The following is a 22,490-nucleotide window of genomic DNA, read 5'->3' on the forward strand; positions in this document are numbered from 1 at the left end:
TTTATTATTTATTAATATTCAGTATATATGTAGGTATTTGTCAATAATTACTTACTCAATAAGAATGCGAAAAACAGTTTTTCCGCCATTTCGAAAATTAAATTTGAAGAGAATTTTTTAACAATAAATATATGCTTACTAAACAAAAAAACTCATGTGATAACTAGATTCTGCAAGAAACTACGTAATTATTTGAATAATGCTGACAGTTGTTCTTACATTAGCCTTATATAGCGTTTGTTAAGATAAGCCGGGTACGTCTGAAGGTCTGGCGGAAATGGAAATGATTTTTAGATTATGCAAAGTGTTTAAAATTCATTCGCTATCTAAAAACAATATCTTAGATTTAAGAAGTAGAAATCTTATTCTGAATATGCTTAAAATTTATAATATGTTATATGGAACAGAATTATAACACAATTCTAAGATAAATAATCATAGGTAATATTGATTTGGCCAATTTTGTAGGGAGATTTCCCAAAAACAGTGATAGCTTCAATATTATCCTTAGTTCTGAATATGTTATTAAACTGCGAACATTATAAATCATTTTTATGATAATTTTGAAGATTTATCTCCTTTAAACGCATATCATAATTATTTAAATTTCCAGATGGTTTATTTATTTATGGAAATGAATGCTCAATGCCTTTTTGTAATCTCAATATCTGAAGAAGTCCATTTGAGCTAATGTTAACAATCTGTCTAAATAAATTAAAAATTTAAATGGTGCATCTTCTGGGAAAATTCAATTTTTAATTTTTCTGTCAACAGCGGAAATTTTTTCATGTTCCAGAACATTTATGTTTTCCTTGACTAATTTAGTAAATGAAGAATTTATTACTTGAGATGTAACCTTCATGTAAAAAAAATATTTGAGTACACATGACGTGCATGTTTTTAATCTCTGCAAGGAAACAAATATTTGAATAAAAGTCCAGTGACCTTGCATTATAGTTTTAAATATGGGAGAAAGTCAATTAACATTCACAACCTTCCATATTCGAGAAAATTATTAATCATCTGAAAAGCATGTAACGATTTATCAGAATCTCAGAAACAGAGCTCATAAATGATCAAAAATACCTCCAGGATTAAAAAAAATTAATTTTATAAAATATTTATTTTTTATCATTTTTAATACGCAATTCGCACAAACCGGTCACTCACACAAATAATCATAAGCTTAAACGATTTAGAAAAATCGCTCTTATTGAGGATTTGAACCCTGCCTAAACTATTTATGCTCATGTATGGCGCTCTAAAGAAGTTCGCCAGCCAACCACTTCAATTATGGTTACAAAATCTCGGCCAAGTACATAATTTAAGATAGCGTCGTACAAAGTTCTACACTATACCCCAATTGTGTTCAAATTAAAAGTTGTTAAACTCAATATTTCTTGAAAAACAGAGCTCAGAATTGCTCGAAAATGCCTTACCCAAAAAATTTAACTTTAAGATTTGTGTTATACAATCTTTATTTTTTATGATTCCTTATACACAATTTGCATACATCCGACACTCACACATATAATCTGATGCTTAAGCAAATTTAAAAGTCTCATTCGTTCAGAATTCGAACCCTCCCTAAACTAACTAAGCCCTTGTATCCCACCGGGTGCTCTTAGCAACTTTGTTATCGAACTACTTTGATTTTGGTTACAAAATATCGGCTAAGTAGATAGTTTGAGGCAGCGTCGTACCAAATCGTACAGCGAGACTCAACCATCTTCAAACTAAAAGTTATTGAACTCAACGTTTCTGTAAAAAGAGTATTTTTCTGGCGATAAATGAGTGATTCTAAACCAATTTGAAATTTGTCAAAGAAGATTTTTTATTGTGAAAGAATTTAGAAATAAAACTCATTTCAAAAAAGGGTTAATACATTTATTACATTAAATATTTAACAAGTTCACAAAATCTCCCAAAGTAATAAGCAATAAACAAAAGCCAGGTGCAAAAATGCTGTAAAATTAATTTTAATGATTAAAAAGTAATCGGTAGGGCTGAAAATTTAAATATTTGGTTGAAAATTCAACTGCTTTGTAGAACGCTCGTCTTTGTGGTTTGAAAATGGAGCATTTTCGATGAAATTCTTTTTTTTTATTATTCACTAAACAGTATTTTTTTGATTGAGGGTTTAACTATTTTGTTAAAACTTCACTTTTTTTGTTTAATTTAATTGCTTTTTTGTATTCAAAATGAAAATATATTAATTGTTAAAATATCAAATATTACATTGTTTTGTTGAGAATTCATATTTTTTGGCGAAAATTCGATTGCTCATTTTAAACTTGAACTACTATTTCATTTCATACGAAAATACATAATTCAGGGTGGGGTGGGGGCTATAAAATAAGGACCCTAAAAGGGGGGTATAGGTTTCAAAATTTTATATAAAAAAACATCACGTAATTTATGCAAGATTCCTTATCAGACTAATACCGCTATCAAAGCGAATGCCATTTTTCCACTCATAATAAAAATGATACAATTTTAAAGCGCTCTTATTTTAATAAATCTCTTGTTTTTTAAAAAGATAATTATGAAATGACATTCATCTCTATAATTCGTTGTTTGCGAAAAATTAAATACTTTGATTTATTGCAAAAGAAAGTTCTATAGAGGATGTTGTGCATGTTTTCAGAAATCTTAAAAACAAATTTACTAGGTCGATTTTTGGACAACTTTTAATTCTATAAATTACTCCTATTTGATTATATTGTAGTCTTACTAAACCAGCTTAAAGTATGTTTTAGGAAATAATTATTTAGATGAAATTTTCAATTCTGTTCGTGATAGCATTAATAGTAGCATTAATTCAAGAGTAAAGGAATCTCAACACGTGTAATTTCTAGGACAAAAATTATAAAATATTTTTAGTTGCAATGGTTCTTTAGTTCATTGATTTTACAAGTTGAGAAGAAAGCTCAAATTCTTTTAAACCTAGAACAAAAATGTTAAACTAATTTTTAGTTCTAATGGTTCATCAGTCAGCTAATTTTACATGTCATAAAAGTAACACAGAATAAACATAAGATGATATTCACTTCGATTTGCGATGAAAGATTCCTTCCAACAGAAATTAACTTTACATGATATCCTTTAACAAAATATCAGTTAAACCTTCTTTTGTTATTCCATGACAACACATGTATTTTGAAAAACGCGAAGTTCTCTGAATAAAACTTTATCGCTTTAAATAATTTCCTGCAACAAATGTTATCCTTACTTTATTCTGTGAAACATATTTTAAATTAGAAAAATATTTTCAGGCAAAATACAAAATTTATATATTCTTAAGCGGCTGATATACCCGAGTATCTTTCATTATCGGAAGAATAGCGTAAGTTCTCGGCGAATGACATTCATGAAATAGTTATTACTATTCATCATAACGTGTTTAATTAAATTATTTAAAATATCCGATACCTCCGAAGAAAGGCGGTATATATGTTATATTTTGAACACAAGTACACTATCTATAAAGAATCATTTTGTATTAAATATTTTAAGTTTAATTAAAGTAAATCCTAAATTATGCATTTTAAAAATAAAATCGTTATAATTGATCAACTTTTAACGTTAAATATTCATAAACGCCTTCAAGAAATATTTGTTTTCACTCTGAAATTCTTGTGAAAACTAATTTTTTAAATATTTATAATATTTTCATAGTTTTCATATATGAAAAATACCAACCACAAGAAGAAATGAGAATTAGAAATTGATGAGGACCAAAAACAAAATTTCATAGGACGAAGAACAACATTTTAACACTGAATATGAAAAAAGTTAAAAAAAACAATTTTTTCTTTAGGCTAGTTAAAAAAATTATACCTATCGTGAAAAACTTTTTTGGGGTTAAGCTTGGGGGTAGTTTTTATCCCATTAGCTTGTGCAAATTCAAATGAAAAAATCTTTTATTTTATCACTAAAAATTTATAATTTATCATAAAACTACGAAACAATCATAATACAATGAGGTTAATTACATCAGCCCCCCACCCCCACTCTTAATTTTCGGTTTTTCTATAGCCCCCTGAATTTTAAGGCCTGCTGGCCTTAAAAAATTTACTTGCCTACACTTCAATTTTTTTACAAAATTTTCTTACAACTATTTCTTCCAAAGTACCATTCATCCACACCTTATAGCTAATCCGCTTGTTTCTATAGCCTAACCTTTCCCGCTGCGCCTCGCCACGCCTCTCACGCATTTCGCTTTTTCGTCGCTATGCTTCACACTACCAGCCTCTGTCTCCGCGGCTAACACCTAATACTTAACTATTATTCACAATATTTACATTTTTCTTACATCTACTTCCTCTCCCATTTACAATCTTTCCTTCTCCATTTCTCTTCCTCCTTCCTTCTCTTTTTCTCCATCTTACGCAACATTCCCTTCACCCATGCTACTGCCCTTTTGTCTCCCCTTTCATGCAACAATACCTCCATGCTTATTTCACTCCTTTCCACCTCTTAAACTCTTCCAACCAGTGCTGAACTTTTGCATCCCCTTTCCCACACAGTTCACACATTCTCTTCTCTTTAGAAAGCCAGAACCTATTATAACCTTCCATGCAACCGCATCTCATTCTCGCTAAAAGTCTCTGACTACCTTGCTCTCCTTTCTCACACTAATATTGCGCTCTCTCCCTTGGCATAATCCACACATAGTTCCCTTTAAACCTTGACTCTCTTCTCCTCTCCTCTCCTTCTGCCTTCTCTTCCTCCATGCCATTCTTTTGAACCAACTCATATACCTTCCTGCGTCTGTCCTCCTTCTGCCTCTAACACTCCCTCACCAATTTACTTCCACCCTCTTCCAAAAATTTCTCCTCATTTTTACACGCTCGACTCCTAAACTCGTTCTTCATGTCTCCCTCCTGAAAATATAGTTCGGCGTATTCCTTGCCAACCCCAGTGTACACTTTACATACCTCTCCTGTATCCTATTTACCTCCTCACTTACCTTCCAGCCCCACACCTCCACTCCGTAAAATAAGACACTCATCACTAGCGAATCAAACTATTTCATTCTCCTTACAAAATCATCTGCAAACAACCTCTCCCCCAGCCCCCACACCTGCCTCATGACCACATTTGCCCTTCTCACCCTCTCTTTTTTATGACCATCCACTCCCCCGTTCCTTCGAAACAGGAAGCCTAAGTACACAAACTCTTTCACCTCCTGTACCGCTTTTCCCTTCCACCTCCACTCCCCTCCTCTATCTGCCCCACCTTCCTTGCTGAAAACCATAACCTTCGACTTGTCCCCATTTAGCTCTAGCCTATTTTTGTCCTAGTATCTTCTCAACCTCTTCATCATCTCCTTTCAAACCCTCTTTGCTCTTTGCCAGTAGCACTGTGTAATCTGCACATTCTAGGGACCATATCCTGACTCCTCCTACCCTAACTCCTCCTACCACTCCGGCTGCTAGATTACGTTTCATATCCGCGATCAAAATTGCAAAAAGCTTTGGGCTAAGTGGCCAACCTTGCCTCAACCCCCTATCCATCTTATCCCCTTTGCTATACAGTGGTACGCTCAACCCCTCCTTCCACTCTCTTGGGAATCCCTCCCCCTTCATACTTTTTTCACTACCCCCTTCAACCTTTGCCTTAATTCTTGTGCACCAAACAGCCACGCTTCTTTCTCTACCTCGTCCATCCCTGCTGCCTTAGATTTTTTCAATTTCCCTATCTGCTTCTCTATATCCTCGTCGTTCATCTCTTCTCCATCTACCTCCCTCGTTCTTCTAAGCCCCTCATCTGTCTTTCGTGTATTTGACCCCTGAAATGAATTCATAAAAAATTTCCTCCAATCGTGGCTCCCTATCTTCTCACTTATCCCCACCCTACGTTCCCTAAACCTATTAATTATCTTCCAAACGTCCCCTTCTGTCTTAACACTTCTCAAATTCTCTTCCAGCTTTTTTTATTTTTCCTGCTCTTTCTTCTTACACGTCGCCCTAAACTCCTTCCTCATTTCTACGTACTCCTAACTTTTCGCGGTTCCTTCTTTCCACATCCTGTACTTCTTTTTAACCTTTCTCCTCATCATTTTACATTTCCTATCCGACTACGGCTTTACCATTCCTTTTTCTTCTCCCGAAATACTTTCTTTGCACACAACCTTTCACTTTCTCTTGTAGATCCTCCCACATCTCGTCCACCGACTCACCCTCAAAGCTTACGTTGCCCAACTGCTTCTGATACTTCTCCATCGCCTCTCTCGTCCATGACACCCTCTCCCCTAATGACCCTTCTTCCCCACCCTGCCTTTCGACAGCCTCCCCCTGTATCCACAAACTTAATGTCTGGTGGTCTGATTCCACCCACCGTTCCACTGCGAATTTCTCTATGTGCTCCCACCCTTGCTTATTCATAATCACATAGCCTATCAACGATGCACCCCTCTTACTCACATATATGTATTCTCCCACTGCGTCCCCTTTTACCATACCATTTGCCACCGTCCACCCTCTATCCTCCATCCAGTCTCTTAGAATTTCCCCCTCTTTATTTATTATCTTATCCTTCGATATCCTTCCAAAGCTCTCCCTTTCCCGGTACAGGCCCCCTTCCCGGCCAATTCTCGTATTAAAGTCTCCCCATATTACCACCAAACCCTCACCTCTCTCTCCTAGTAAGTTTTCTACCCTTTCTTTAATCCGTTTAATTCCATCCTTATTGTACACAGTCATAAACTAATACATCGCCCCTCCTATCTTGACAACCCTCATTTTCACGCCCTCACCCTCTCCCTCTCCATGAACTTCTTCCTGTAATCCATCCCTAACCCCTGTTATAATTTTTGCACTAGCCCTTCCTTTCCTTTTTACTTTGACCGCCTTCTGTAGCCTCCACCTATACCCCCTTGGCAACTTTAGCTTAACTCTATTCCATTCATTTCTCTCTACTCACGTATCTACCAGTCCAATCACATCAAACTCCTGAATATACCTCCAGAAATCCTCATCTTTCTTCTTTACCCGTGCTGCGTTCCAGTACAACACCTTCCACACGTCTCTACCCTGCTTTACTCCCACCCCCTACTTCCCCCGAAATAAATTCCCCTACACTTCATTTAATATCTCCTTTTCCTTGTCTAATACCCACATTTTGTCGTCTATTTTTATTTTCCCTTTCCTTCCTCGTCAAACTTGATCGATAAAAACGTTACTGTCCTTTATCCTATTTTTGTTACTCATAACCCCCAACTTTTCTACGCAGATCTCCAATTCCACCACCGCCACTTTATTCTTCTTTCTGCCTTGTATCCTAACTTTCCCTACCTTGCCTTTAACCCACAATATGCTCTGTGACAGCGCTTCCACAACCTCCCTTTCTTCCCCTCTCTTTAGCTTAAATCCTCTTATCCTATCTTATCATATATATTTTCCTTTCTTCCCGACACCAACTCCTTCTGCAATCCTTCTACTTTCCCCCTCAGCTCTTTTACTTCCTTTTCCCATCTCTCATCTCTTACCCTCAGATCGTCCTTCATACTTTCCATCAGCTCCATAGCCCCCCTTATGTCCTCCCTCAACCCTTTGATCTCGCCTATCAGTACCCCGATAGCCTCCTTCTCCGCCTGCTTCCATTTTCAGGGGGGTAAGGGTTACCTACGTGTTCGTACGCTTTTTTTAAAGGGGCCCTCTAGCCCGCTGTTCTCTGGACTCTCTTTGCTTTCCCTTTTCCTTTTCATGAGATCCTCCCTCTCACTGGCACTGAACGCTCTCTCCTTTGCCTGATCTCTTCTTTCGCTCCGATTCTTCCCTCTCCCTGATATTTCCTCCCCGTCTACTTCATTATCAGCACTGCCAGTACTCTCGCTGCCCACCTGTCGCTCGTCCGTCGGTAACTGTAACCTATCCATACACAAAACTGCGCACTGCCGCCCTGCTACACAAATACACAAAACTACGCACTGCCGCACTGCTGCTGTCGCTTAACGCCCTAAGATTTCAGTTTCTTTGTCCTATTTCACCCCTCATCCTTTTCTCACCCCAACATCCCCCAACACCTCAAGAACCATCCTTGTCCGCCATGCAGGCCCAAGATCCTGAACACAAAACTACCCCGCTCCCATGCAAAGCTAACCTCACTTTCCCTATTTAGCCAAATCCAACCCCCAACTACAATGAAAATTAATTTTTATCGTCCCAATGAATCCCTCACAGCCGTACTCACCTCCTAGACTTCCATCCTCACACTCCACTCACACCTTCCACACAAACGTTGTCAAAACTTGTCACCGCCTGTCACTGCACACTTTTTCACTACCACCACTAATATGCAAGTCCCAATGTTTTTAATGAAAAAGTTTCGGTGAGGGGTCCTTTTTGACATATCAAAAATGATAGAACAGATCAATAGCCAAACCGGGGTTATTTTTTGAAAACAGTTCAAAACGTTACTTTTGCGTGGACGGAAAATTTCCATTGAATTTTAGAGCAAAATCTCCAACAGAAAAAAGAAATGAAAAAAGTTTTGAACAAATTTTGTTGACAAAATAATCCGCTTACTTCTATTGGTCCTAACGATGATAGGTCATGAGTTATGAACCCTCAAAGTTGGCCATTTTTTCCTGTTTTTAGGGCAAAAAAGTGGACTTTAGTTTTTTCCAAATAAATCCTTTCAAGTTCAGTTTACGTTGATTGTTCCAGAGGATGAAATAGAGTCTATAAAATCTCCGTATGTCTAAAAAAAGTCTTTTAGACATACGGAAATATGACCTTGGTGGCTTGGAAAGTGCACTCTTCATGCATAGAGGCACCTGAACGTATCGTAAAGTAGAACTACGGTCATATTTCGAAATTCTTGTCCCAAATAAGCGTATATGATTAATTTATTATGTAGAATACGTCTTTTGACATTGATAAATAAATAATTGTTTAAAACCAAACCTTGCTATAACCACTGTTGAGTACTTCTTGACTACTTTTATGGCCAAAAAGTACTTTTCATTTATATAAAAATGTGATATATATTTTTTTACGATAAACAAACCATTCTTTTATTAATTGTTTATAACAATTTTTTCCAACAAATATTTTTCTGCATTTAATTTTATAGTCACCTCCGTGACACTTGTTATTCTCAGTGCTTTCCGTAAATTGTACATAATATGTTCTAACCATTTTTTCGCATTAAGAATAAGTAACTAATTGCTTATTTGAAAGTAATTACATATCAAACGTAATTTAATATTAATAAACCGATCTCCTGGGTGGTGTGGAAATGAGTATTTATTTTCATACAAAGTAATACATTAAATTATTAATTTGAAATTTTTTATATTGTTGAATTACATTTCATATGTAATTACTTTCCACTAATCAAGTACATAATTATTTTTAATGCCAAAAAATGTTCACAGCAAATTATGTACAATTTACAGAAATCACTGCGAATTACAAACGCCTTAGAGGCGAATACGGAATTGAATGCAGAAAAAGTATTCATTAGAAGGTATTGTTACAAACAATTACAAAAAACTATTTGTATATTGATAAAAAAATACATATCACATTTTAATTAATTATAAACCTTTCGCGCTACAAAAGTATTCAAAAGTGATTATGACAAGATTTTATAATAAATAATTATTAAAAAACTATTTGTTTATTAATAAAAAATATATATCACATTTTTAATCAATAATAAGTACATTTCTGCAAAAAAGTAGTTAAAAAGTACTTAACATTGGTCATAGCAATATTTTGTTATAAACAATCATTAATAAAAATATTTGCTAATGGATAAAAAACATATTACTCATTTTTAATTAATTACGATGAATTTTTTGCCACAAAAATGCTGAAAAGTGGCTAAAAAGTAATCACAAGTAGTGATAACAAGCTTTTGTTATAAACAATTATTTATTTATCAATGTCAAAAGACGTATTATATATGATTAATGAATCATATAGTAGAGCTAGACTCGTATTCAAGCGTATGTAGTATCCTCCAGAATTCAGGGAAAAATTTTAAAAAGTCCTGGCTAAGTTTAGTCTACGACTGGCTTTCGAGATTTTAAATCTATCCCTCAGAAACTGTACCAAACTTTTACACTATGACAAGCAGCGCAGTTATCTCTACCAGAGATCAATTAAATCCAAAAAATCGCACCCGAGGTCTAGTCGTACGGACTTAAATTATGTTCATAGACAGTTCGCCCGGCTGACGAGTTCGACGAATGTTCGGTACAGGGCGAATTGATGTCGGTTGATGAGAGTTCCGAGTACAAGCAAGTCACAGACTTTAATGCTTTTACCCAAAGAAAAACATGAATCCTCAAACAATGACGCGACAAAAAAGTGTTTAAAATTTGAGCAAGTTTTAAGGAAGGTCTAGTCAGTCGAAAACGAGAAATAAAATTGACTTTAGCGCTCCTGCAAACGAACAGACTAAATCGGAAGAAACAAGTCCACCTTTCGATCGGTCCAAGCAGCTCTGCTTTAACTAAGACACTCCTTGCGTTATTCTATGCCAGATCCGCGAATGGTTTGTTGCCTTTGTCGCGAAATATGACATCATAATACTAATTGTCCAAAGCCACAGGGAAACGCAAAAAGCCCTTAGATATTTCGCCACAGCTTTCTTAAACTATGGACAAACTGAGGGTATTCAGAATGCATTTTCGTCTGAAAGGGTCGTCGATGTTCGAAAGATTTTCAACATGGATTAACCTTAAAATTTAGATGATATTGACTGTGGTATCAGAAAAGTTGAGTTTAGATATCCTAACCCACTGGAGTTGCGTTTGTTGAACGAAATCACACTAGTGATACGGAAGAATCTGATAATGAAGTGAAGTATGTATTGGATGTGAAGCAGGAGGAATTAACTGAGGCAACTATCGTCTCATCATCATTTCTGGATGAGGATTTCAAGAACAGCGTCAAATCAGTCTTTACTAAAGAAAAGCCGGATTCTTTTAGAATCCTGTGGATGAAGGGAGTCGAAAGTATACGGCGTTGCCGGTGGAGGGAAAAGGTTTTCTAGAGTGAAATAGGATGATGTATGCCCTAGCCGGCGCACTCTCGACATTCCAGAAATAAATGGACTTTCTGAAAATGAGATATCAAGAGTTAATTTTCCAAAGGAAATTACACAAAAAATGGTGTGACCAGATTTTCACATACCTAGATGACTGGATAATTGTCAGTCAGGATCTTAATAAGCATAGTGCTATTTTTTCATTAGTGTTAGAGGTTTTCAGTGCAGTTCAATGGATCTTGAACCGTGAAAAGAGTTTTTCACCTGCAAGTAAATATGCAAAGATATCTCGTAGATGAACTCGGCAAGAGACCAACTCCCGAGAAAATCCCGCTAATAATTCACATTCCATTCTCAATGAATCGGACTTAATTGCGGCAGTTCAACGGTCCGGTTAACTGTTATCACAGATATTCAAGAAATGTAGCTAGCATTTGACAATGTCAAAAAAGCTCTTGTCGAAGCCCCTCGATTATAAAACTAAATTCGTGGACAGCCCTTCATCTTATACACGGATGCTTGCGACTTTCGCTTGGGTGCAATTTTCGTTCAAAAACATCCAGAAACGAGAATTAAAAATTTTAATGAGGTTTTGAGTCGACCATTGAGAGACACAGAGTTGTATTATACAACTACTGAAAAAGAGTGTTTATCAGTAACCTAGATATAACTTAGATGGTATGCCGTTTAGGGTCGTTACCTAGCATGAAGAGTTGAAATGGTTTCATGGAATGAAAAATCCTATAGGACGCCTCGCTACATGGGAAATTTACCTTCATCAGCATGACATAACAGTGTAACATCGACGAGGAATAACAAACAAGGCTCCTGACGCACTATCGCGCAGTTTAAATGTCGACATGGATCCGAATCGATGGGAAAAGGTCATTGGAGAAAGAATCCAAGAACGAATCCAGTTAAACACTATTTGAAGTCAGAATTGATACGAAACTAAATTCAAGTTTGTCAGTGATCAACTTGATAGCTTTTCTAAATGGAATATTAAGACTAAGATTAAGATGTGTTTCATTATCGTCCTAATTACGAGAAAGCTCTCATTGACAATAAAGGCCCGTGGAAAAATGTAGTCAAACCCTGCAACATCATTTTTCGAAAATCCCATTTTTTCGCAAGCTGGAAGTAGCGAAACTTGTGTTAAGGTTAAATACAATCAAAGACATATTAAAGGACAACTGACTATCAGTTTATTACAATCGCCTTGGGTCCAGTTATTCGTTGATAACGTCGTCTCTTTGACTCGAATAACAAGGGGATACTCTAATTTGATTGTCGTTCAAGATTTATACACTACATATATATATATATAGAGTTATTCCCCTTTCGACATAGGACATATTACTACGCCTTTAAGCAATCCCCAAAGCAATCCCGCCGAGCGCGTTAATCGAACCTTCAAACCATTGATTTCCGCGTTCTTAAACCAGAACGATAGGGAAATGGATGAAAGTTTGCTGAAGATTCAATTAGCCTATAATACTGTTCCGAATTCAAGCAGAAGCATATCTCCTTTCTTTTTTAACCACAGGTGCAGCCCAATGGTTTTGCACGCTAAGAAGTTACCCGACAATGTCGACAACTCACCCATCAAAGACTCAATTGACGAATGGACCGCGCGTATGAGGAAAGTCAATGAATTCCATCATAAAGTCGAAAATCAAATAAAGAAAAACTCGGACAAGCGTTTAGCCAGGATTAATTCTGATCAAGCCGTTTTAGTGAAGATCAAGGTGGGAACCGAAGTTTATTACTCCAGTAAGAAACTGAGTAATAAGACCGAGACATATTCTTTATTAGCTGACACATAAGTTTGTGGGACAGGTTTTTGTTCTAAGAGTATATGGTCTGGTTACAAGCGAACCACCGGCATTCTTCTATTCAAGATACCGGAGTCGTCCCTACAGTTTGACAAAATGTCAGGCTCCTCTATTACCGGCTCTAGTTGCTGCACCCCATCACTAAGTTTCGAACGAGTAATGCAACTGAGGATACAGCAACTTGAGTTAAAGCAGAAAATCATAAACCTCACATTGGAGATAGTGTTGAAACGAACACAGTTTTCGAGGTGCGATGAGTTTGACTTCGAAGTATTTGATTTTGATGACGAGGGTCCCACCGTTTCAACAAAGCATGACAAGTTTCTACAATCGTAACCAACAGAGACGTCAAAAGATTGTTCTATGAGATTAAGAATCTACCTCCACCGAATCTGAAGTTGAAGAAACCGACGAGAGTTTCACTCGCTCAATACAACGCGTAAAATTTTTGTAGAAACCGTATACCTACTTTCGTTCACCCGAGCAAGAAGAACAGCACGGGATTCTAATTTGTTTTTAAAAGAATGTCGTTTTTATTTTTTTCCTTATCGAACCCAACGGCATTATGAAACAGTTCTAAGTCGCGATTCTACGAAATTTTCAACGGTCTTGTATTGTCATGCTAAGCAATAAACGCAATACAGGGTTAACATAGTTGTCGGAACTGAATTTCCAGAAGTATAGGATTTCCTTTTTGGTATCAATTTTATTTCAATAACATTGACTTTATGTGTCACATACTTTAATGCTTATAAACTATACTTTAGATAAATTTGGTCTTTATGCAATATTTTAACTCAACATTATTATTGATTTCCATTCTGTTTCAACGATACAATTGTCTTATTCTCATCTTGTCGGTACGACGAGGCAAGTCAGAAGTATGATACTCTCTTTTCAGGATTCCGCGGAATACCTTGTTATTATTGGGTCCACTCAACGAACCTACCCTTTGCTTAGTCTCTTCAGCCTTTTAACATTAAAGCAGTTTCTTTGCAAGTTTGTATAGTAAATTAGCTGGCGCTCAACTAATCTAAAATTATCAAATCAGAGCCTTGGAAGCTCTTGACCCAAGCCTAGCTAAGTGAGGGGCATTTTTGATTCTCATTCAAATTTAAAAAAATTCATTCCCAGTGATTTTTACAATTATCAACATCGCTATAAAAGATCGTGTTCAATTACATGCTCAAAGATCTTTTTGGTTCCAAGATCTTATAATGACTTAATTTATTGAGACGTAATATGGTTATACATAATTATATGACTAAAGAGGCCCTTCGTCTAAGGGCGGAACGTTGACGTTTTATTAAATAATTTTTTGACCAGTATACCAACAAACAATATAATCCTCTAATATAATCTATTTTTTAGAACACTTGTTTTCTCTTTTCATGAAAAGGATTTTTTTGCCGAAAATTTAACATTTTCATTGAAAATGTGTTTCTTTTTGGGTTAGAAATTATTTTGTTTCTTCAACTTGAAATTTTTATATCAGTAAAATTAAATATTCCATACTTTTAAATCAAAATTCGTCTTACTGGCTAAAATTGCATTTTTTGGCTAAATATTTGATTATACAGTTTTTCATTAAAAAATGAAGTTTTTAGCTGAAAATTAATATTACTCTTGTAGAAATTAATCTTCTTGGTAGAAAATAAATCTTTTAGTTTAGAAATCCGATTATTCTAGTCAGGGATTCATTATTTCAGTTAAAAATTCACGTTTCTGATCAAAAACTCAACTATTTAAGTTAAAGATTTACAATTTCAGTTAAAAATTCATCGCTTTCTATAAAAATGTAACTGGTTTTTTCAAAATTAGTTTTTTTTATTTGTTAAAAATAAGCTTTTCGGTGCTAAGTAATTTTTTTATCTAAAAATTTAACTTATTTCAGTTGAATATTCCAGATTTTTACTTGAAAATTTTTCTGTCAGTTAAACATTAATGTTTTAAGTTTAAAATTCAAGAATTTAAGTTTAGAATGAAAATTTATTTCTTTTAGTAAAAATCACTTTTGTTATTGTTAAAAATTCAACTATTATAGTTGAAGATTAATTTTTTTAGTTCCAAACTCAACTTTTTGATTTCAAAATTAGCTATTCTAGTTTAAAATTCATCATTTTAGTTGGAAATGTATCAGTTAGGTTGTAACTTGAACTACTTTATTGCACCACTGTTTTTTACGTTCAAAATTAATTTTTTCCAGGTGATACCTTACTATTTCATTTTGTGTTTAAAATTTCTATTTTTTAATAAAAATTTGAATTGATTTATTTATTTTTCTGCTCTGTTGTCTTGAAAAATGTTCAGAATGAACGTCATGAATTAAAATAAATGTGTGCGTCCAGCGACATGCATGCATATGTTACTTTGAGTTTAATGAGCAGATAAAAAACTTAAACTGGAAAAACGGGAAATAGTACAAAATTTGAAGTGGTTCGCCGAATTGTCCCTATGTTTAAAAAAAATACCTTGATAAAAAAATTTCTACAAAAAAGTACGAAAACTGAAATCATCTTTACAATAATCTATACATAAATTACAACCAAGATTTAAGGAAAGTACGATTTTTTTATTATTCAAGCCAGTTTTTTTTTTCTTGTATATTTTATTGTAGTTTAATTTCCTACGACAATTTGCTCTGGATGTCATATTTCCTAAACTAGTGAATACATAAAAGTTTTTGAAAATTTTTTTAGGGAATTTTGTCCATTTCAATTGCTTTTAGACTATTTACGCATGCAATGCAGTAAAATTGAGCAATTATTTTTTTTTTAACTGACACTTTCCACCTGTTTAAATAGATTTTAAATCCTTCTCAATGTAACTTAAATGTTTAGCTATTAGTTCAATTAATTTATTATTGTATTTTTCTCGTTAAAAATGTGCAAATTTTGATCAAACTTGACGACATGAAACATTTTGTTCAAAATAAAAAATTGAAAATGAAAAAATCATGACGTATTATTCTCGAGCAATAACTTGAGTTCCTCATGACAAATAAAAGCATTTTTTGATGTTGAGAGGACCAACTGAATCCCCGTTTAATAGATTTTTTTCCACTTAAATTAGCCATGTTAATTAATGGATGTTTAAATTTAAAACTTACAAATTTTCGAAACAATGGAAAATTCTCTTTGAGAAAAAGGAGGAAAATGGAACTGGTGGTTAGGGGTGAATGATAATCAGCCTTGGATAAAGGGTTTGTAGAAAGCAGCGAACTCTAAACCAGCCGCTAAAATTTCACCGGTGACGGCATGATAATTAAACGGAGCCGCTAATTAAAATGCCTGAGCAGCCGGCTGGTGAGAAGCGCCTTTTCGTCATAAATTATGTCAGCGGATATCCGCACGCGAAACGAATCGACTACGGCGTTTGTACATATATGAATCACTTTATTGCCTCAGAATCGTATAACGGTTGTTTGTACAAGCATTACATACATTCACGGAAAAACACTAGCTAAAAACACCTGGCTGGCTATCATTGCACATAAATCTTTCACGTGAAATTTAGCAGCATTGCGACATTTTAATCGGTGTCTTTCAACTTGACGTGCTGAATTAAATTTTGTGAGCTTTAAATTTTCATCAAAGGATTCCTAAAATTCCGCGAAAACTGAGGTGTTTGAAAAAGCGTATGCTGTCGGGATGATTTATGTTAATAATGAATCCCGTTATTTTTTGTTTGTTTAAGAATTTCATAAAATGCATGAATTTTATGCAAATGAAATATCCTTTGATAAAAAATTATTTCATTTAATTTTTATTGATCTTTTATATACATTTATAGGGGCACTTTTTCCTGTAGAAAGGACCAAGTGGAAAATATACCTGAAATTTTGACTCTATTTCAATTTAAGTTACATCAGTTTTTGTATGAAGAAAATCTTGAAACCTGATTACGGATATTTACACAGAAAGCTTTATTCGTATTTTTTTAAATTTATCCAAAACTCGGCGATAGCGCGTCCGGAGATATTAATTCCAAGAATTGACGCCAGCCCGCGATTATGGATGTGGAGCTGCGGGGGTGTACCGTGCTCGCTCAGGCGTGAAAAAACAAAACCTGTTTACGTTTGGAATGAGACCATCTCCGGTTCCGTTAGATTAGGTCGGGTTAATGTCAACCACAAACCCGGGACTATCTCTAAGTTTGACTGTATTTACATATATTATACTCTTATTCATTATTTAAAATACCATCTCGTAATTTGTAATGCCCCCTCTATTTCTTTTTTATCTCTTCCTTGGGGATCGCCCATACACTACGTTACCAGTTAAAGGGCCGGGAAGGGGGGGGGGTCTGACACAGCCTATCGTTGGTAACGAGAAGTGGAAAGGGGTTCCCCGTCAAAGTAACGTTACACCTTCTATAATCTAGAGGATTTTTTTTAAAGTTCATATGGAATGTTTAAAAAATTGGTGTTTTTTGGTAGTAATTTGAATCTGCTATTTAAAAATTAAACGTTCGGTTAAAAATTTAATAACTAGGTTTTAAAGTTGAACTACTCTCGTAAAAATTAAAAAGTTATTCTTTCTTTAAAAGTCCACTTTTTGGTTGACAATTCTTGAATTAAATTGAAAATTCGTCTCTTTTTATAGTAACATTATTTTTCTGTGCTTAAGAATTCATCTTACTTAATTGAAAAGTCAACTTTTTGTATAAGAATTTTTAAATTTTGTAGCAATTTCCTCTTTTGGGTGATGAAATTATTTTGTTTAAAAATTTATCTAGTTAAAAACGTAACAGCGTGGTTTTAAAGTTAAGCTAGTTTTATAAAAATGCAGTTTTTGGTTAGCGATTCAAGATTTTAGTTAAAAATTCGTCTCTTTCATTGGAAATAAAACTATTTTGTTGAAAATTCCTTTTTTTGTTGTTCAAAAATTACATTGGTAATTGAAAATATACCTATTCAATTTTTTGTCCAAAATGGTTCTTTTTAAATAAAAATTTTACTCCTAGCTAAAATAGAACCATTTTGTTGAAAAATAAGCTTGTTTACTAGAAAAGTCACCTATTGAATTGAGAGTTCTTGTGTTTTGTTGGGAATTCGTCTTTTTATGTATGAAATTAACTTTTTTATCAAAATTTCAGATTTTTGATTTTATAATTCAACTGTTTTGTATAGATAATTCGTCATTTTGTCTTCATAGTTTAGTAATTTAGTTTAAAAGATCAAGTATTTTATATCAAATTAGTTGTTTTTATAATTTACAACTATTTTGTTCATAAACTCAAAGTTTAAATATTACATTTTTGGTAAAGAATTTGTCTCTTTTCCTTACAAAGATGCAATAATACTCGGATTAACAGTCATATAAAATTCAATCAGGCACGTTTCAAAATTTGCTCTAAAAATCAGTTTGTTATTTTAATTGTTGAGGGAGGGGGAGGGGTAATTTACAAATTGATGGTTGTTATCAAGGGGGATAGGGGCTCAAGAACTTCCCAAAACTGTTAACGTAGTTTATGGATGATCTCTTACCTTGCGTCACTAAAGCCTTATGCATTAATCGTTTCTAAATTTCTCTAAACTGTAACAGAAATGTCAGCAACGGTATCTGCATGAAACCCCAGGCACATGTTTCAGAAAATTCTGTTTCAATTAGGAATTTTCAGTAACTGTGACTGAAAATTTCAAGAGGATAAAATAAATTTCCAGTTTATTAATTTTAATATAAAACATGTAGCCTATTGTATATTTGTCCTGAAAATATAAATGTCAATAAAATACGAGTTCAGGTATTAAAAATCTTCTTATGTATTTATCTATGTTATAATATAACGTACACTCATTGAACCAAATACATATGTAATCAAAGCCCATCTTTTATTATAAAAAGTTTTTTTTTCACATTTGATTCATTGAGTATAATATATAACATAGTTATTGACACATACAATTCGCTCGTACATAGTCTTACTATAATTTTTATTTTCAAGACAAATATATACTTTAAATTTATAATAAAATTAATGAACTAAACAACATTGCTCTATACATTACATGCTTCGAGAAATTTATTCATAATATTGATAAATAATGTTTTTTTATTTTTTATACATAATATTCGTATGTAATTTTGTCGTCAAAAAATTGAATTTTAAACCATAAAATATGAATTCTCAGCATGAAATTAATTTGTAGTAAAATAGTGGAACCTTCTAACAAAGAAATTAATTTTCAACTAAAATATGAATGTTGATTAACTTTTAAGCAAACAGTTGCATTTTCATCCAAAAAAGATGAAACATCTACTAAAAATGATGAATTTCTTAATCAAAAATACAAATAAAAAAATTAATTTTCGTCCAAAACAGGTTTTATTTTGACTTTTTAACATTAAAATTCAAATTTTGAAAAATTAGTGAATTTTTTACGTAGACTGTACTTGAATTTTCAAAGCAAAAAGACGATGTTTTAATGTAACAGTTGAATTTTTAACAAAAATGGATAATTCTTTGGAAAAAATTGTTTAATTTTGATACGAAAAGTTGCTTTCTCATTGAAGAAAGATACAATTTCTACTCAAATCGATGAATTTTTTAATCAAAAAGATAAAGTAAAAAAAAATAGTTGAATTTGCATTCAAAAAAGATTATACTTTGACTTTTCAGCTTAAAAATATTAGTTTTAAAGCAGAAAAATAAATCGATAAGAAAGTTGAATTTTCTACATAAAAATATGAATTTAAACCAAACAGTTCAATTAAAAAAGGATTTTTTATTTAATTCTCGAATTTTAAAACGAATGGTTGCATTTTTATCGAAGAAAGATGCAACTTCAAGTAAAATTGATGAATTTTTAAAACTAAATTACGAGTTTTCAAAAAATAGTTTAATTCGAAACCAAAAAACACGAGTTCACAACGCAAAAATTGAATTTCGAGCCAAATAGGATGACTTTTCAAACAAAATAATCCAATTTATAACTAAAAAGGTAATCTTGTGGAGAAAGTAATATATAAAAAAATAAATATGAATACAAGGCAAGCAAATTACTGATAGGAATATTATACCAAGTTTACCGCAAAACATCATTTGTAATTTTGTCTAATTTTCCACTGACCAATTTTTCATTTTCCCTGCCCATATTTCAAATCAAAATTGAAAAAATTTCCAATTTATTCTACTGCAAAGTTCAAAGTTACAGGACTTGTCTGACTTTTATAAGATTTTTTTTTAAATCTCTGACTTTTCCCTGACCAATAAAATTCCGAGTTAATCAAAAATTTTGTTAGCTAGGTTCGTTTTTTACTCACCAGTTTTGTTTGGCGATTAATATTTTGAAAAATTATGTGCATAAATAAAGTACTCCGCTTCCGTTACAAATCATAACCAAATCTCTCGAACCCGCTATTATATTCTTTCCGTTACAAGAACCTATACTTCTCTCACCATTTAGGAATTTTAGGAAACTATTTTTAGTTTTGAGAAATCGCTTCTGAAGTTGAATAAACATTTACTAAGTTTACTAAATAAGTTACTGCATTTCGTTTCCGGCAACCTAATTTCTAAATTTCAGTTACTTTAGTATCTTAATGACTTATGACTTTTTTTATAAAAGGAAAATTATCAGAGTTGGCGCATTTTAAAAATCTCAAAAAAAAGCAAGCAAAAAAAGAATATTTTAAGCCAAACGACGCATGATATGAAAAAAATAAAGAGAAGCAGAACGTTGATTTTTGAAAGCCCTGAAAGATTTTCTTAACAACTTTTTAAATTTTGTCGAAAAGATGAAAATTCAAAATTTGATCGTACAAAAAACTATGAAAAAATTCCATTTGGTGGTAAAACTGTGCAATATATGAAAAGAAATTAACTGAAATAGCACGCCCTGTAAAGATCTAAAAATTTGTTGTTAATCACTTTTCGATAGGACCAATAATTTTTGTTTTCAGTCCTAAAAAACAACATACAAAATCAAAATTAAAGTTTTGGACAAAGACACAATCTATGTCTGTAGTATGTGGTCTGTAGTATGTGGTCTGTAGTATGTATTATGTACTCTGTAGTCTGTATTCTGTAATCTGCAGTCTGCAGTCTGTAGCCTGTAGCCTGTATCGTGTCGGCACGATAACTTTCGAAAGATTTATTAGATTGAATTCTGCTTATCACACTTTTTTAAGGCCTAAAAAGAAAGAAAAAGTTTGTTAACCCGATATTTTGGACAAAAATCCAAAAAACGAACGCATTTTCTAAATATTTGAGACCATTTTTTTAAGTGTTAAAAATTCTATGTACGGCTATTTATAGTACTCGGGAACCTAAACAATTTATCTTTATGACTGTTCTTTGATAAAAGGGAAACTATCACAGTCATAGTATTTTCAGAATCCAAAAGAACAAACTAAAATCAAAATTTTAGGCCAAAAAAAGCATGATATGAAAAAAATTTAAGATCATAAAAATGTTGATTTTTCTAAGCCCTACAAGATTATTATGACATTTTTTTTAATTTTGTCGAAAAGTTTAAAGTTCTAATTTCGATCGTACGAAAAATAATAAAAAATAAAAAATTTCCATTTTGTGAGCAAACTATGAAAAATAGAAAAAAATGAATTAACTAAATTGGCGCGCTCTAAAAGGATCTAAAAATTTGTTATTAATCACTTTTCGATAGGACGTGCATTTTTTGTTTTCAGACCTAAAAAACAACATTAAAAATTTTAAAAAACATTTTGGACAAACGACACAAGCTATGAAAAAAATTAATAGATAAAGGTTGCCCTTTCAAAAATAGCGAAAACTCATTCAAACTTGAATAAATAAGTTTTTGAAAAAACGGCACGAGAATATAAAGAAATTAAATTTATGGAACGGAGACACAAGTTGAAATATAATTTATAATAATAATTCATAGTTTAATAGAATGCGCATTTTTTAAAGATAAAAATAAGAAAAATAAAATACTTTCGTTTCAATAATAATGCATATTATAAATTGTGACAATATAAATTTATTGAAATGATATACATTTTTCAGGATGGCTAAGAATAAAATATAATATACATTTGATATAGCCGAATGACAGTTGTCGATGCTTTGCCCTTTAATTTGAAAAAGTTTGCCTATAAATGTGGGGTAAATACACACACTGAATGCATCATTGAGTACGAAGCGCGAGACAAATACATTATATACCGTGCAGCGCGCGATGAGAATGTGCCCTCGCGGCGGGCAGATTTTTTTCCCTCGAATTGTTTCTTCAACCTCTCCTATAAAACACTTACACATACCTTATACAATTTTGGCTTTAGCGTTACTTCCCTGTAATATTTGACCTTCTTTCCTTTGCTTTTTCAAAAACAAGTAACATTAATCATTCTTTCAATACCCCGAATAAAAATGCTGCGACTTGAGTTCGATTTGAATTGCCCCCAATCAAGACTTACTAAAGTCCAAAAGTTCGACTTGAGCATTTCTCAGTTTTGAGACGGAGCCAGACTTAAATTTATGTCTTGGAGAAAAGTTTTTATGTCTTGCAGACATGAATTTATCTCTTGAGCCGTATTTTTATGACTTCAACACGTGCAGCTTATAACTTCGAGCGTATAACTGCCCTAACAAAAAGGTTATTTCTAACAGTCATAAAAGTTAATATTTGTTAATGGTTAAACAATCTTGTATATTTTTATACAATAT

The 22,490-nt window shown here is 33.1% G+C and overlaps 1 protein-coding gene across 1 annotated transcript in view; it reads left to right on the forward strand.

Moving 5' to 3' along the window:
* Positions 1 to 16,128: 16,128 nt before the first annotated feature.
* LOC117181120 (chitotriosidase-1-like) overlaps positions 16,129 to 22,490 on the forward strand; it is a 61,925-nt gene continuing 55,563 nt past the window's right edge. Inside the window, exon 1 of the mRNA XM_033373687.1 lies at positions 16,129 to 16,264. Coding sequence (XP_033229578.1) covers positions 16,129 to 16,264 — 136 coding nt within the window. The remainder of the gene's footprint in view (positions 16,265 to 22,490) is intronic.

This window comes from Belonocnema kinseyi, chromosome 10 (genome assembly GCF_010883055.1).
Source record: "Belonocnema kinseyi isolate 2016_QV_RU_SX_M_011 chromosome 10, B_treatae_v1, whole genome shotgun sequence".
Taxonomy (NCBI): domain Eukaryota; kingdom Metazoa; phylum Arthropoda; class Insecta; order Hymenoptera; family Cynipidae; genus Belonocnema; species Belonocnema kinseyi.